The 17372-nt window shown below is 30.0% G+C and overlaps 1 protein-coding gene across 1 annotated transcript; it reads left to right on the top strand.

Moving 5' to 3' along the window:
* Positions 1-14550: 14550 nt before the first annotated feature.
* LOC113866089 (ethylene-responsive transcription factor ERF022-like) lies at positions 14551-15374 on the top strand. Its single transcript, XM_027500979.1, has 2 exons — positions 14551-14603; positions 14723-15374. Exons 1-2 carry the CDS (start codon positions 14551-14553, stop codon positions 15372-15374), a joined length of 705 nt encoding a protein of 234 aa, XP_027356780.1.
* Positions 15375-17372: the final 1998 nt, after the last annotated feature.

Below are 17372 nucleotides of genomic sequence, written 5' to 3'. Positions count from 1 at the left end.
TTGTATACCAACATTACCTTAGGACCTATGCAATATAAAGTTTTAATTTTTTATTAAATAAATATTTTCTTTAATCAATTTAAATATATTTATTTCTTTCATTAAATAGAATTAATTTCATATTTTAATTTTTCTTAAGTCATATTTCAAATTTTGATAAATTAAATAACTAATTATTTCTTCATTTTATTATACAAATTTTTGTAATATCGATGTGTGATTTACATTGCTTTCGATTGTTTAATAAATTATAAAAAATTTATTTATAGTTTACGTTATCCTATATTTTCTTTCAACATAAATTATAATTTAAATATAAATTCAAATATTTCATTTACAAATAAAAAATTATTTTTTATGATTTATAATATAGTTGTGATCTTTCTTCACTTTCTGTATTATTTTTTATATGATACATGTATGATCGCGTTATCTTATATTCTAAACATTATAATCTTATGAAAATAATTTTAATTTCAAAATAAATTTTCTTTTACTAAATTTATTTTTAATCAACCAACTTCAAAATTTTTATGATAGAACTACGTGACTTTGCATTTTTCAGTGCACCGATACCTAGGAGCACGTAGGAGCGAGAAATGAACCTATCAAAGTCAAAACTATTTGAAAAATAATTTTCACTTTCCTAAGAGACAAATTAATATTTCAATAAATAAATTTTTCTTCTTTAAAAACAAAATAGCAACAATTACTGTGTGGGAGGTTAAATGAATATTTTTGAAATAAAAATAAATTTGCACAATTAATTTAAGGTAATTGTTATTTAAACAGACATTGTAGGTTGCTAATAGTTTCTTATATGTAAACAACTCTCGAGCTCATTCTTGGTTTCAAAGATCACATTATTTTAAAAGAAAGCTTTCTTAAATAAACTTTGGTGGCGACTCTTTTAATTTTTTAGAAAACATTTTTTATTCTTAAAATATATTTTTCTTAAACATGTTTTCGCTGTGTAGTTGCGACCCCTGAGTTGCAACATAACCCTTGAGCACTATCTTGCATATCCTTAAGCATAGTCATGCATTGACACGAACAATACTAATTTAGAAAAGAAAAACAACCCTAGGTCGCAATTCTTTGTGAACTTCAAGAACCTAAGTCATGATTTCTATAATTATCAATAACCTAATAATAATGTTGACTCTAATACCACTTCTTAGATTAATTTTTATTAATCCTAATAGAACTCCATAAAACTAAATCTACAATACACTAGGTGACTGAAGACGAGAGAGAGATTTAGGAATACCTGGATCTATAGAGCTTTACGATGTAAATGCAGTAAAATTTGAATTCTTTGGTGAATGCTCTTTAGTATTATGATATTCGTCAATCAGATCTCTTTACCTCAGATAAGGCTTCTTTGATGGGGAGAGAGTATATTGTTTGATACGATGTACTAGGAACCATGACCACACTTTTTGTTTTAGTCCTATTAGGATTCTTATGCTTGATCTAAATCTTTCATTTAATTTACAATTATATTTAACGAGTTATAATTTATTACTTTACTAACCGTTAGATGTAAGTTAAATGAAAGATTCAAATCAAGTGTAAGAGTTCTCCATATATATATATATATATATATATATATAACTTTTAGAGATTTCTTTTTGTAAATATTAAATTTTTTTTAGTTAAACAATGTCATGTGTTTAAGATTGTTACCTAAGTGATAAGTTGTATCTTTATAACTCATCACTTAATAAAAAGAAGTTGACAACTGAAATTAAAATTTAAATCAATTAGAGATTGAATCTTAACAACAAAAGAACTTATCATAAAATGTATTTTTTTATAGAGACTAAAAACATAATTAAGTCCCCGATGCACGATATTTCTCTGCTAAGGTTTCAAGATCCCTTTTCTTTTTTCTTGCAAACAGCCACAAGAGGCACTGCTAGGGCTTCTTTCCCTAGCACCACTTGAGGGTCGTGAGTCAACTTCATCTGGGGGTCACATTCGTGGTGCTAACGAGATCAATTTCCTTTACTTGGGCTCTATTTATGGTGGAGTTGAAGGCATGGAACGACATGAAGTTAAGAAACAGTCTACTGAGGAACTCGATCTGATGTACTGAAGCACAAAGAAGGTTAAGGTAGCCCATCGGAAGCAATGATCTTGTGCATGTAAGAGGATACGAGACCTGGAGATCTAAAAACTCATCAGGAGTCTTCTGTACCTAAGTCCTGTTAACGTTTGTTCTTATAAAGATATTGTCTTAGATTCTAATGACCTAGATCTAATCCTTAATGATGAAGATATTGTGAAATCTGTGTTGGATGACCTTAACATTCCTACGGAGATTGATAATTGTTTTGATCTTGTTGATAATAATAGAAGTTTATGTCCTAATATTAGAATCCCCTTAGAGGACTATGAGGTTGGTGTTCTCCCTGGAAACTCACTCTTATTGTTAAGCTATTGGGTAAGTCAAATAGCTTTAGCTACCGAAACTAGAATTAGGTAACATTTTGGGAGAAATGGGAATTTAAAAATTCTGGACTTAAATAATGACTTCTTCTGAGTTAAATTTAAAAATATTAACGACTATAAGTGTAACTTCTAAATTTTATAATAATATTTTGATTATTAATGTAAGCATGTGTATTATTATTTGGACGTGCATTTTGATTTATGATCAGTGGTGTGAATAAGTACACGTGTATGTGTGTATGTATATATAAGTATATATGTATGTGTGGTGATTTAAAATGGAATGATGACTTGTAGTTAGGCTGGATTGATTGGAAATATAGGCCGAGGTTGAATTACAGAGGTATCCTTGTTTTAGCAGGAGGATTCTTGCTATAACGAAAAGGTCCTGTGCAAGTTTGTGTGTCTTTCACTGTAGCGAGAAGGGTGTAGGTGATGAGGGGGCCATTGTCGCATTCTTGTTGTAGTGAGAAAGCAACAGAGAGGGGTAGTTTTTTGGGCTTAGTTTTGCTGTAGCAAGAAGGTCTCGCTATAGCGAGATTATGTAGATAGTTTTCTGGGCTTTGTTTGATATTTTCGCTGTAGCGAGAATATCACGACCCTGAGGTATTTGAGGGGTTTAGGGTTTGAAAAATGCATTTTTCATTCTTTCCCTTCACCTCACCTTCGATTCTCTTAACCTTTTACCCTATTTCACCGATTAAATTACCCGAAAAATTATTTGCACCCTAGATTGAAGATTATGATTGTGTTTTGGGCGTTTGGATGTAAGTTTTATGAGTTAGAGTTTTTGTTTTTACCCTCTCTTCATTCTCCTTGATTTCTCATGGAGTTTTCTATGTAATTCAGAAGAAAATTTGTATAGGGAACAATTCTACCATCGATTTCGTAGTAGGTCTTCATTCTGAGGTAAGGAGGGATTCTACCCTATCTTTTGGTGTTTAGAATTCGTTTGTATTATTATGTATTGGAATGTGATTGATATAAAACGTAGAAAGATGTGTGTTTTGATAAAAATGATTTGATTGCAATAGGGTTGTGATAGAAATATTGTGTGGAGTATAGCGTGATTGACATTGAGGAATGAATGTGTGTGATGAAAATGTGGTAGAATATATGTGAAAGACTTGTTGGTTGTGATTGAGGCATGTTTGGAATTGGTAGAAACTATGAATGGTTACAACGATACACTGGAGTGTAGAAGATAAAAGCGGTAGAAATACCATGGAAAAAAAAGGGTGGTGGTGAGCCTTTCTCCTGACTCGGCCTCTGACCAATACCTTTGCTAATAGACTCGTGACCACACATGTTGCATCTGTGAGGTGGGGGCTAACTAGCAATCATTCATAGTGTGAAATTGAGTAAATCCCCGAGGTTGAGAGCGTTAGAAAACTGTGATCACAATGCCACAGTGAGTGTGACTAACACTAGTACAAAAAATATTTTTTACAAGAAGATTTTATATCGGTTTTTTGTGAAACGAGGTAGAAAAAGATACGGTGGCACTTTTGAAATTTTTGCAAACTTTTCTACATCAGTTGTCAAAAGAACTGATGTGAGAAGTACTTTCTACATCGGTTATTTTTATAACCGATGTAAAAAAATACGGTAGCATTTTTGAAATTTATGCGAACTTTTCTACATCAGTTCTTTTACAACCGATGTAAAATGTATATTCTACATCGATTATTTTTGGAATCGATGTAGAATCAATTCAAATTTCAAATTTTCATATACGCACCAGCGAAATAACATAAATTGGAGACTCGAACATAGATTTTTCTTAAGTTTCTAAAACAACTTTTGTTCTGTTAGTTAGGTGGACAACGAACATGCAAAGGTTTTCAGGTACATCAATTATTTTAATTTCTTCCAATTTTTTGTTGTTTCACTTTTTGTTGTTTCTTCTTTCTTATTAAACCACTTGATGAACATTGTATCTTCTTTATGTTTCAGATTCAAACAAAGATGAATAATAATGAAATACGATGAACACAATCAACATGACAAACACAACGAACACGAATAACTTGAAGAACACGATGAATATGAAGAACATGACGAATACCATAAACACTGACGTTTATGAATTTTAATTTAACTTTGATAATATTGACATCTCAGAGAAGAAAAATACTGACATCATTGACGAAGATGAATATTAAGAACATTTTTAACGTCAGTTATTATAAACAACCAATGTAGAAAGTGACATTTTTTATATCAATTTTTAACAACTGATGTAAAAAGTCTTAAACTTTCTACATCGCCTATATCTACATCAGATACAGAACCGATGTAAAAAGTCTCTTTTACCTGATGTAAAAAGCCTTTTTTCCACTAGTGAATGTGCAGTGAACGCACGTGAGTGTGTGAAATGATTGAAGGTGTAGTGAGCGCATTTATGTATGAATTGATGTGCAAACATGAGTGTATGTTGTTAGAAAGAATAAATGGATGCTTTTTTAAAGCGTAATTTTATCATATTAGATATTGTTATGAAATAGAAAAGGTGAGTCTATATGTTTGTGTGTGTGATAACGTAGAGGACTCATCCTTATATTTATTTTTTAGGTGACCAAGATCAACATTAAGCTCAGTGAAGGAATGGATGATACTGCTATAAGACTTAGAAAATTATTTTAAACCTTGTGGTGTATTAGATAGGTCTTGTAGCATTTATTTTGATTTCAAACTTGTAACCCATCCCATATTTTGAAATACTTGATTGAAACGATGTATTTGAAGTTATTTGAAAAGAAATTTCATTATTATAGTCTTTCTAATTTGCGAAAATATGATTTATTTAAAAATGATTATTTGAAATTAATTAAGGTGTTACAATAAGCAAGCACTTTTTGAGGGACTCTGGCTTATTCTGGATCATTACCTGTTAGCGCAGAGATGGAGACCCCTATTTAGACCCAAATATTACAAGTTGAAAAAAATATATGTGTGGGTGTGTATCCTTGATTTACCCTTAGAGCTTTATAATAATAAGATTTTATCGCAAGTAGGTAACTGTTTAGGGTCAATGCTTAAGGTGGATCTCTTTGATCTCTAGAGGCAAATTTGCTAGGATTTATATAGAAATTGATCTAAGAAGAAATTTTATCCCTATCTTTAAAGTCCAGGGGCAAGAATTTAAGGTTAAGTATGAGGGATTACATCTTATTTGCTTTAATTGTGGAAAATATGAGCATAAACAAGAGCAATGTATTGATATTCCTTCCCTTAGGCAGAATGAATGTGAGGAAGATCCTGATAAGAATAATAAGAATGTTAGCAATGAGGTAGAAGTGGATACCCATTTTGAAGGCTTTAAGGATTCTAAAATAACTGATCAGGTGAGTATCCTTGGGCTAGATAAGGACCAATTTGGTCCTTGGATTTTAGCAAAAAAGGCCTCTAGGAGGAAATTTAGCTCCCCTCATCCTTCTGGTAACCCTATGAATCCTTCTAGGAAAAGAGAATCTTAGCTAGGATCTAGGTATGATATCCTTGGAGAAATTGATCAATTCTTGAACCTAGATTCAGAGGATGAGAACATCGGTAATTTAGGCTCTCTGGCCACCAATAAGTCAGTAGCCAGGGATCAGTTTAGTTATAAGAGTGGTAATGGTAGTAGTCCAAAGATTAGTGAGGCTGGTAGAAAAATCAGTAAGTTGAAGAATGTAGCTAAAATTGGTAAAGGGAGCAAAAGGAAAGATGTTTTGCCTAATCTAGATAAGATAGACCCCCAAGTAATAACAAGGGCTCTTAGGAGGAGATTGATGATAAGGATAGCAACGATACTCTCCTTTTAATGAAGTATTTCCAGAGTAACATCTAGAATAACCCTATCACTAGGCAATCAATCCAGGACCTCTTAGGCCTTAACTCTCAACTGGTTTGGAAAGATCTTGAGGCCAGGAAACAAACCCCTATTGATAAACCCCCAGATTCCCCTCTCTCAGTGGATTTTGATGTAGGTAGGATTTTAGGTTCTTCCCAAGCTGAGCTTAAGACCAGCCTGATGTCTCCCAATGAGTTGCCTTTGCAATTGAAGGATGTTAAACCCTCTAACCATTAAGACTATGAACGGCCTTTTTTGGAACTGTAGGGGTACTGGCAGTAAGACTTTTCATAGACTCGTTAATGACTTAATTAGAATTTACAACTTAGATTTCATTGTGCTTTTTGAACCTAGGATCAACTCTTCTAAGGTTGACTCTATCCTTAATAAAATTAACCTAGATGGAATAGTTAAGGTTGATGTTATAGGGTTTGCTGGTGGGATTTGGTGATGTTGGAACACCAAAAAAGTTAAAGTTAGTACCCTAGCCACAAACAAATACATGATTCAACTGAATATTAATAATGGACAGTGGGACTGAATTCTTTCATCCATATATACTAGTCCTCAAGAGAATAAAAGAGTTGAGTGCTAGAATCTTCTTTCTGAATTTAGTGCTACTGTTAATAAGACTTAGTGTTTAATAAGAGATTTTAATTCTGTCCTATTCCAGCATGAGAAGTCTAGGGGTAGACTTGCTAGTATGTGCCTGATCTAGCAGTTTGCTAACTAATTGGATTCTTGTGGTTTGTAGGATATAGGTTTCAAAGGAAATCCTTTCACATGGCATAAAGGAGATACTAGGGAGGATTGATAGAACTGTTGTTCATAATGCTTGGAGAATGTTGTTTCCAAATAGTTCCTTAATTCATCTTCCTCTTTTAAAAACTGATCATTCTAGTCTCTGGTTAAAAATTAAAGATAAATATGGTTATAAACCTCAAAATAAATCTTTTAAATTTTAACTCTTTGGATTTATCATAGTGATTTTCTCAATCAAGTTAAAAATTCCTAGTTAACTTCAAGAAGTTGAACTGAAAATTTATCTTGTTTCCAAAAAAATATTTCAGAATGGAACATTAATACCTTTGGTCATATTTTTAAAAGAAATAGAAGGTTTTTGAATACGATTAGGGGCATTTCTTGTAAATTGGCTTTAACTGATAACCCTTTCCTTGATGAAATCTTTGTGGAATGAGTATCAAATTACCTTAGATCAAGAGGAGCTATTTTGGGCCCACCAGTACAAGTTTAACTAGCTTAACTTAGGTGACAGGAATAATAAATTTTTCCATAAAGTTGTCCTAATTCGTAGACCAAAAAACCTTATTAAAGCCCTTAAAAATGACCTGAATAATTGAGTTTTTTATCCTCAGAATCTTCAATCTATGACTGTGAACTATTTTAAGAACATCTTTTTTTTTATCCCTATCCCAATAGTCCCCCCTTCGTAATGTCTCATCATCTCCCCTTAAGGACTCTAAGTTAGTTGTTCTAAATGCTGATTTGACTATGAAAAAAATTAAATCTGCTATTTTTAGTATAGAAAATTTGAAATCCCTTGGGCCTGATGGATTTTATGCCTTATTCTTTATAAGTCAATGGGATTTCCTAGCTCTCTTTGTCTATGACTTTGTCAACAACATGTTTAATATCCCCTCTAAGATCTCTGAGGTTAATGCTACTTCTATTGTTCTTATTCCTAAAATTGACAACTCTGTCCATCTTAAGAACTTTAGACCTATCTCTCTCTGCAATGTGAGTTATAAGATTATTACTAAAATTTTAGCCAATAGAATTAGGGGATCCTTAACTAGTCTTATATCTACCAATCAATCAAGCTTTATTAAAGGTAGGTAGGGTATAGATGATACCCTAATTCTTCAAGAACTAACCCACTCTTTTAATAAATTAGGGAGGTAAAATGGGTTTATGATGATTAAACTTGATCTAGAAAAGGCCTATAATAAGCTTAGATGGAATTTTATTAGGGATACTATTTAGCATATTGAGTTTAAACCTGAATTGTAAGAGCTAATTTATCAGTGTATTTCTTCTCCCTTCATGTCCATTAGCTGGAATAATGGTAATACTACAAACTTCAGTTTTAGCAAGGGTATTAGGCAGGGGGACCCAATTCTCCCATATATTTTTGTTTTTTATGTGGAGAAATTAGCTCACTTAATCAATGATAAAACTAGTATTGGAGAGTGGACCCCCCCTTTTTTTTAATAATGAGGACCCTCAAATTTTTCACCTTTTTTTTTTGTTGATGACATATTTTTTATTGCTAAAACTGGCAGCCACAATGCTAAGGTGATTAGTGCTATCCTTAGTAATTTTTGCTCTGCTTCTAGGTTGTCCATAAATAAAGATAAATCTTTAGTTTATTTATCCAAAAACCATATTTTGGTTCATGACATTAGCCACACTCTGGGTATTAATCATTCTGCTCAGCTGGGTAAATACTTGGGAATTCCAATTAGTCACCTCTGTCCAACTAAACAGGACTACGCTTTTTTAGTTGATAAGATTAGGAAAAAGCTTTCCATTTGGAAAATGAAATCGTTGTCCATGGCTGGGAGAATTTTTCTTGCTTAATCATCTATTATGAGCATTCTGCTTATTTTCTACAATCTATGCTCATCTCCAAGGTTGTGCGCAAAGAAATTGATTCTCTATGTAAGAAATTCATTTGGAGCTCCTTAAAGGATAGAAAATATAATTTAATTAGCTGGGATAAAATATGTAATCCTAAGCTGGAGGGGGGCCTAGGTTTTATGAATATTCACCTTGTGAATCAAGCTTATTTTATAAAATTATGTTGGAGGCTCATAACCTCCTCTAATAATTTGTGGACTTGGGTTGTATAATAAGTATAAGTTTTTTCTGGGAAAAGTTCCCTCTGCTGGTAGTTTTTAGAATCACTCTCATTTGTGGCGGAGTATTCTCTCTGTTTGGCAGACCTTTTATAAAGGTCTTGGTTGGATCCTTGGTACTGGAATGACCATAAGATTTTGGAAGGACATTTGAGTCCATGATCATCAACCTTACTTAGCTCAGCTTTGCACCCTATTCCTGAGTTTGAGTTAGAGAATCCCCGTAGCTTTGTTTTCTCATAATAGTCAGTGGGACTGGTCTAAAATAAAGCCCTTGCTTCTTGAGTCTATATGTGTCTCTATTACTCAAGTTAACCCCCTTGCCCTTGTAAGGGAGCAGGATTTTTATTTTTATTTTTAGAATGATCAGTAATGGTAATTTCTCAGTTAAGTTTGCTTATAACCTCATTTCTTCTGCTGTACAGAACCAGTCCTTGCACCTTGACCTTTTCAAGCTTGTTTGGAGCTGGGATGGTCCCCCAAAGATCAATATCTTCATGTGGAAAGTAGCCTATGGAAAACTCCATACTAATGTTGAAAGATTCAATCGAAATATGTTTAATTCTTCTTCCTGTTGGAGGTTTATTGAGGCTAATGATTCTGTTATCCATGTTCTCAGAGACTGTTGGGCTAATTTGGAATAAACTGTTCTCCCCTAATTGTTGGGTGCCTTTTTTTATTAAAAGACTGACTAGCTAGATTACTTTTAATCTTACTAAATCTAGTTTTTTCCTTTTCCCTGACTGGAAGCTCCTGTTTGGAATTGTAGTGTGAAATTTGTGGAATAATAGAAATAAAGAGATTTTTCAAAATTCTCCCATGTCTAGTGAATCTCTCCTTAATAAAATCAAAGCTGACTTTGATTTCCTTTTCTTTTGTGGCAGATTTGGTTGGAGAGTGAGAATGGATTGGCTGGGGCATGTGAGCTTCATCAAATGGCAGCCTCCTCTATCTTTCCAGTTTAAGCCAATGTTGATGGTGCATTTTTCACATTTTCTAGATTTTCCAATTACGGTGGGCTCATTAGGGATAGCCTTGGCAGGTTCATCTTGTACTTCAATAAAGCTTTGGACTTTTTCTCCCCCTAGCTGCTGAACTTTGGGGAGTCTTTTGGGGTCTATAGCTTGTTATTCTAAGAACATCCAAGTAGTTTGGGTTGAATGTGACTCAAAGTATGCAATTTCCTTACTTGTAAACATACAGAGTTACAACTATCCTTTGTTTTATGTTATTAGTAAAATTAGAGAGTTATTGAAAGGTTTTAAGTTTTTTATGTTTAGTCATGCCTTTAGAGAAGTCAATCAATGTGCCAATTGGCTGGCTAAGTTAGAGTTTGAAAATGGTCTTCCCTATTTCTATTTTGATGAAGCCCTTCCCTCTCTTGTATCTTTCCTTAATTTGGATTCTTTAGGTGTTTGGTGTCCTAGATGTTTAGTTTAAGTCTTTGTTTGTTGTTGGTCTTTTAAGTCTCATTTATTAGCAAAATAATAATGATAATAATAATTAAATCTGTAAATTTTTAATAAAAAAACTATTATTTGTTTAATTTTGTAATATATACAAATAATTTATAAAAATATTCTCATAAGCAATTCAAAAAAAAAAATTGTTCCCATAACTTCTTAAAAAATTTAATTAATTAAAAGTAGTAAACTTTTATTAAAATTTATTATTATAAAGTGAAATAAAAATTATTATTTCAATTTCTTAAAATTTTATGACTGATATTAATAAAATTAATAATTTAAATTATAAACTAATGTCTTTAAAAATTGATTAAATTAAAAAAACTAAAAACTATATTAGATATACATTAAAATTATAAAAGATATATGTTGTTATATTTTTAATTAAAAAGTTAGTTATATCCTTTATATGTATAGAATTTTAATAAAAATGAGGATATTGGCTACTTTTCTTAACTAATGGATCCAAAGAAGTGTGGCCCTTTGAATGTCGGTCAAGAGAGTGAGGGTCGGTTCGTGTCATGCTGTTATTATTATAATTCACATGCAGTATTGAACTTATCATATTGAAATGAAAGGGTTTTCTTTACAATTTTATATGTTTAAAAATGTTAACATTAATTTTAAATATCCGAAAATAACAAAATTTTAATAAAAACTAATATTAACATAGATATATTTATATATTTTGAAATAATTTAGAATATGAGAGGATAGCAGTGGAAGAACAATGCGTGATAGAGTGCATAATTGGAGTAGCTAAGGTACAGTTGTTGTAGTAATGGGAAGAATAGGACAAGTTCCTGAATCCTGCAAGAATAGGGTAAAAGATGGGAAGGACAATACGTACGCACGATCGTTTTGAGTTTGGACGTTAATGGGCGTGAGAGTCAACACAGAGTGACCAGTGCCTGCCCACTTTCTCTATTCCAAACTCATTCCCATTTTATACCTTCTTCTTTTGTTCACACCCAGCTGGCTTAACGCGTTTATCATCACCATTGTACATTGCTGCTTCTCTGTCCTTTCTTCCCCCAATTTAGCAACATATCTTTTGTTTTTTCTTAACAATTTTATAATATTTTTTTTTTTTTATATTTTAAAATATGTATATGCAACAACAAGTTATGCATATATTACATACAACATCAATTTTTAATTATATTTTACAATTTTTGGAGGAATAAAAGAAAATTTTCTCCTGAATAATGTCATGCTGATGCACACATGACCCTTATTGACCCGTGGGGTAAAAGATGTGGATTCATCTCCCTTGATTCTGGGAAAATGTTACCATGCACTATTATTGTAGACTGTTTATGTACAGGTGTCGCCTTGCTTAACCTGTTGCATCCAATCCGGGTAAATCAAATTTAATTAATTTTTTTTATAAATTTAAATTGTGATTTCAAAATATGAAGATAATTCTTTTTGTGTTTTTAACAATATTTTTACTATTTTATATATTTTTTTAAAATTTTTGAAACTATTAATTATTTCCAATTTCTACAGTAATTTAAAATATTTACTCATCAGTAAACTCTTAACTAAATAGAAAACTAAAGCCCCCATTCACATTGTATCTGTTGTAACGTAGATATTTTTACATTATTATATTTTTATATCAAATATTTTTTTAAGTTTAAACCTAAGAGAACTTTCAAAATTAAAAAAAAATACGATTTGACTTCCTTGATATAAAAAAATATGTAAAATAATAAAATAAATTTTTATTTATCATATAATTTTAAATTTAATCATATTTATAAAATACTTCTCTTTAAACTATAAAGTAGATAATACATAATTTTTTTTTCACTTTACATATTCTCTTACTTTAAATAAACTTATTTTCATAAATCTTTTTATATATTTTTTATCATTTAAAAAGATTATAAAAGAGAACTAAATGTGAATGAAAGAAACATTAGCTGCATCAGCAAGAAATAATAAATGTAGTTTCGATGGTTAAGATGGATATCCATAACTAATATGAAGAATTATTAGAGACACTAAACTTTATTAATCAATCTGCCAAAACATTAGTCTTATATTAAGTATGTTAAATGCGCATTATTCATTCTTTTATAAACGATCTCCTGATATGCTAGATAATAGCTGAATAAAGATAAAATCAGAGATTTTTTATTAAATTAAATCTAGTGCAGTTTATGAGTCGTTTCACATAAAACTTTCTTATAGCCAATTTCTCTTACTAGAATTAAGCTATGATATATACCAAATAATTGTGCATTAAAGTTTGCTGTATTACTTAAAATATTAATTACATAAAAATATTTTATATTTATTTTTATGATACTTGTTAATATGATCTAATTTTTAAAATAAATTTTAACTCTTTGAAAATGTATTTATAAAATAAATTCAATTTAAATGTATTAATAGTGTACAAATATTTAATTATAAATTATTTTTATAATAATCATTTTAAGAACTATATCTATAATATATTTTAATTAAATAATAATATAAAAAAATTTACACGAATGCATATGAAATTAAAATCTTAGAAAATTTATCAGTACTGTATTATTCTAAAATAATCAATTTTATAATTTATCTTATAACATTTTGATGTTATTTTATCCATTAAAAGAATATGTTTATTTTTTTAAAATTAAAAGGTTGATGTTAAGGCATTGCGTGGAGTATATGCTAGTTCTATTGCACATTTTAATTAACCTATGAATTCTCATAGAGTAATTACCAGATTAACTTAGAGAAAAAAATATTTATCAGTCTTAATTCAAAACCTAACTAATTTAACATTACATTGGTGAAAGGTACATAAATGGCAGTAAGTTGTTAGAATTGTTGTTAAGAAGTTGCTAAGAACGGAGTGGAAAGTTACCGGACAAAATTAACACTAATTGTAATGTGTCAGTTGTAACCTAACCAACTTGACATGATAAAACTTCAACTACTTGACAAAGGAAGGATGGTATATAGCACCTTCCGTCACAAATGACAAGTAAGCGATGCCTATGAGGAGACAAAACCTATTAAGCCTACTTTATATTCATTCGTACATACTTCACATTGTGCAGGACAATAGGCTCAACACAGGTTAAGTGATCAATTAGGACACGCCACTTCATGTCCTCCAGGGAATTATCCTTTACCATAAATTAATAATATTTTTCTTTTTAAGCAAGACATTTTTTAATGATATAATGTTCTTTTGTAAACCCAATTTCTTTTATTCAAATTTCAAAGTTTTTATGTTTGCATTATTTTTTCAAAATTTGAATTGTTAATCAGATTAAATTAATTATTTTTATTTTTTTACCTTAAAATTGTCCTCCATTATTTTTATTTTTAAATTAATTACTTTAAAATCTACGTTTATACATCATAAGCCTCTCTTAATTCGTTCAAGCTTAAAAAAATTTACTGCATAGCTATTTTTCTTTTTACTCCAAATTTTACTCTTCTTAACTTTAAGAATATACTACAATGTTTTTAAAGTCTTTTTTTTAATATGAAATAACTGTTATAATTTCCGTAAACTTATTTAAAAAAATCTTGTAAAAACTTTATATTATAGTATATTTCTCTAGAGCAGCTTAATCTATTAATAGTATAAAATATTATTAAATAAAGGGAAAACACTTAATATATTAAAATTTAACAAAAACAATTATTATTTTTAATTTTATAAAATTATATATATATATATATTTTTTTTTTTTTCTTGGGCAGTAATCCATTGCATTTATTTTATGGTTTGGAATAAAATTGTTATTGTATCATTCAAGGAGGGATGCAATTATGACAAGGCCTAATCAAGCTTTACCATCTTATGTTTATTTGAGACTTTTTATATTTGCAAGCAATTAATGGACAAACAAAGTTAAAAGAAAATTGTGGTTAAAAATGAAAAGAAATAGCGATGGTTATGATGGCAATACGACAGGGGGAGTTCCGAATGGAGATGCGGATAAAGTGTGCTTGTTGAAGTCACTATCATTAAAAGCAAAATCGAGTGGGAGCCACCCAGGCACAAAAAAATGCCAGCTAGTTTCGCTGTACTGAATAGTACGTTCACAGTTCACAGTTCACAGTTCCCAAACCACACTCTATCCCTACATAAATGATAAACCCTCCATCCAACTCAACTCGTCTAGTGGGAGTTTGGAAGAATCACGGCCACAGCTCATATTCATGTGCATCACTGAGGAACCTGAACCCACATCCTCCAAACGGGGCTCAAGGAAGCGAGCGCGGGACTCCAACTCGGCATTCCGCGGTGTGCGCAGACGCAGTTGGGGACGCTACGTTTCGGAGATAAGGTTGCCGGGTCAGAAAACCCGGATATGGCTCGGCTCATTCGGCTCGGCTGAGATGGCGGCTCGAGCATACGACTCTGCGGCTTTCTTCTTGAAAGGAACCTCTGCCACCCTCAATTTCCCCGACCTCGTTGACTCGCTGCCTCGCCCTCTCTCCTCGTCCAGGAGAGACATACAATCGGCAGCGGCTAAAGCGGCTCTCGAGCCTCCGCCACGCTCTTCTGCCAAAAGTGACTCGTTGGAGATGGAGTGGTGGGAGCATTTGGAAGAACACTCTACTTCGACGACGTCGTTTCAGGATGTGAAGGAAGCTCCTCTCATGAGCCCTCTCAGGGTGGACTACACTTTTGGAGAATTCTCATGGAATGAAGTATTCAATCTCAATGACGACATGTTCATGATGGCATCAACATCAACTCTTGTTTAGTCTCTCTCTCTCTCTCTATATATATATACACCTTTTCTTTTCTCTTAAAGCGCTGGTAGTAGAAAGTGTATAAAGTCTTAAACGTCACTCTTATCTTTTTCTTTTGCATTCTATTTAGTTTTTGTGAATAACGGTTCTGTAGTTTTCTGAAGCTTGCTACAAAACTGATGTATAAGTAGAAGAGGAGAAATTTTAAGTTGAAGAAAAATACTTTTCTGGGTTTTTTATTTGGGGACACACTCAAGAAAAAATTGTTTAATAACGGTTTTTACTATTAATTATGTGATTGAAAAGACGATTGTATCAATGGTATAAACACCAGTTATTAAGTTTAAGTTTAAACCACTAAAATTAATAAAATTTGGTTGAAAAATAAAATATTTATTATATTTAAAATATAAATGTTTGGAAAAAATAATTATGATAAAAAATTATCAATTTTATACTTAAACTCACTTTTAAAAATTGAAATATTATGTTAACATGTTTGGTAAGTATTAATTAAATTGGTAATTTTCAAAAATCATATGTCACTTCTTATGAATAAAAACATTTATAGGTTAAAACAATAATAATAAATAATATTTTTATTGAATTAATAATATTATAGAGTTTTCTTTAAAAAACTATTTTTGAAAGCAAAATCTTAATATATAAATCATATTAATTAGAAGTTTTCAACAAGAAATATTTTTTTTAAAATTAAACTTATTTACACTCACATTTACAAATAATTATTTAAAAAACACTAACTAAATAAAAAAAATAATTATGCTTGTAAATTATAAATTAAATTTACACTTTTTTATTCTTACTGTTAATTTTTTGTAATTAATACAATTATTTATTTTATATTTTTAAGAGAATAAAATGATATTTTTTATTTTAAACTTTATTAATATCATTTATCTCTGCAGTTCAATATTTCTTTTACTAAATGATAGTTTAATCTATCTGATATGATTATGCTAAATTTATACACATAACTTCACATGCTTTTATTATATTTTATGAATTATTGTATATATAATTTTTGGATAGATTTTACAGAGTGCAAACATTAAAAAAGTAAGTTCATTAAATAATTATTTTAATTGTGTTAAGTTGAATTTGAACTTTTTAAGTTATTTTAAACACTCGATATACATTTTGTTGTGCAGTTAATTACTTTATCAAATTATCATTTTGAAGTTTAATTTGAATTTAATTAAATTTTTTATTTAATATATTATAATTAAGATATGTAATGGTATTTTTGTTTAATATGAATACCTAAGTAACATAGGATATGAGAAGGAAAATTAAAGTTTTGCTATTCATGAATATGAATAGTTTTTTAAAATGTGAATATGAAAATGGATTTTATAGTACCTTATTGTGAGATGTATGTGGGTGTCATCCATTGAAAAAATTTGTTCGATAAGAAGACTTACACCCCGGCTAAAACCTTATTTTTATTTTAAAAAGTAAAGAATTTTTTTTTCTTTCTATAAATTAATATTTTTATTTTTTATAATTTTTTAAAAAATTATCACTTTAAAAATTTTTTAAAAAATATTTTTAATATTCTTTTTTTTTAAATTAACATTGCACTAAAAAAATTGATTATTTTAAAATTTTACTTAAAAAATATCAAACGAAAAAAAAAACTAACGTTGAAAACGTTTCAGAATTTAGAAAAAGATTTTTAATCCTTTTCTTCTTAAATAATTAAACTTCACTGATTCCTCTTTTTTTTTTCTTAAATATAAAATCTAAACATAACTTAAAAATGTAACAAATATAAATACATAAAATTTTAAAACTTACAAAAAAGAAAAATAACATTACATCAAAATTAAAAATAAATAATAATTAAATTAAATCAAAATTTTATAGCAGATAGTGTACAGGAGTATGATTACTATTTATAAATTTTACGTACAGATTAGATAATTTATATTGTATAAATGATCAAAAAATTTAAAAATAAACTCAAAATTTATAACATGTTCATAA

Source organism: Abrus precatorius, unplaced genomic scaffold (genome assembly GCF_003935025.1).
Source record: "Abrus precatorius isolate BTA unplaced genomic scaffold, Abrus_2018 Scaffold4, whole genome shotgun sequence".
NCBI lineage: Eukaryota > Viridiplantae > Streptophyta > Magnoliopsida > Fabales > Fabaceae > Abrus > Abrus precatorius.
Note: the sequence above shows the minus strand (reverse complement) of the source record. Positions and strands in the feature narration are given on the sequence as shown.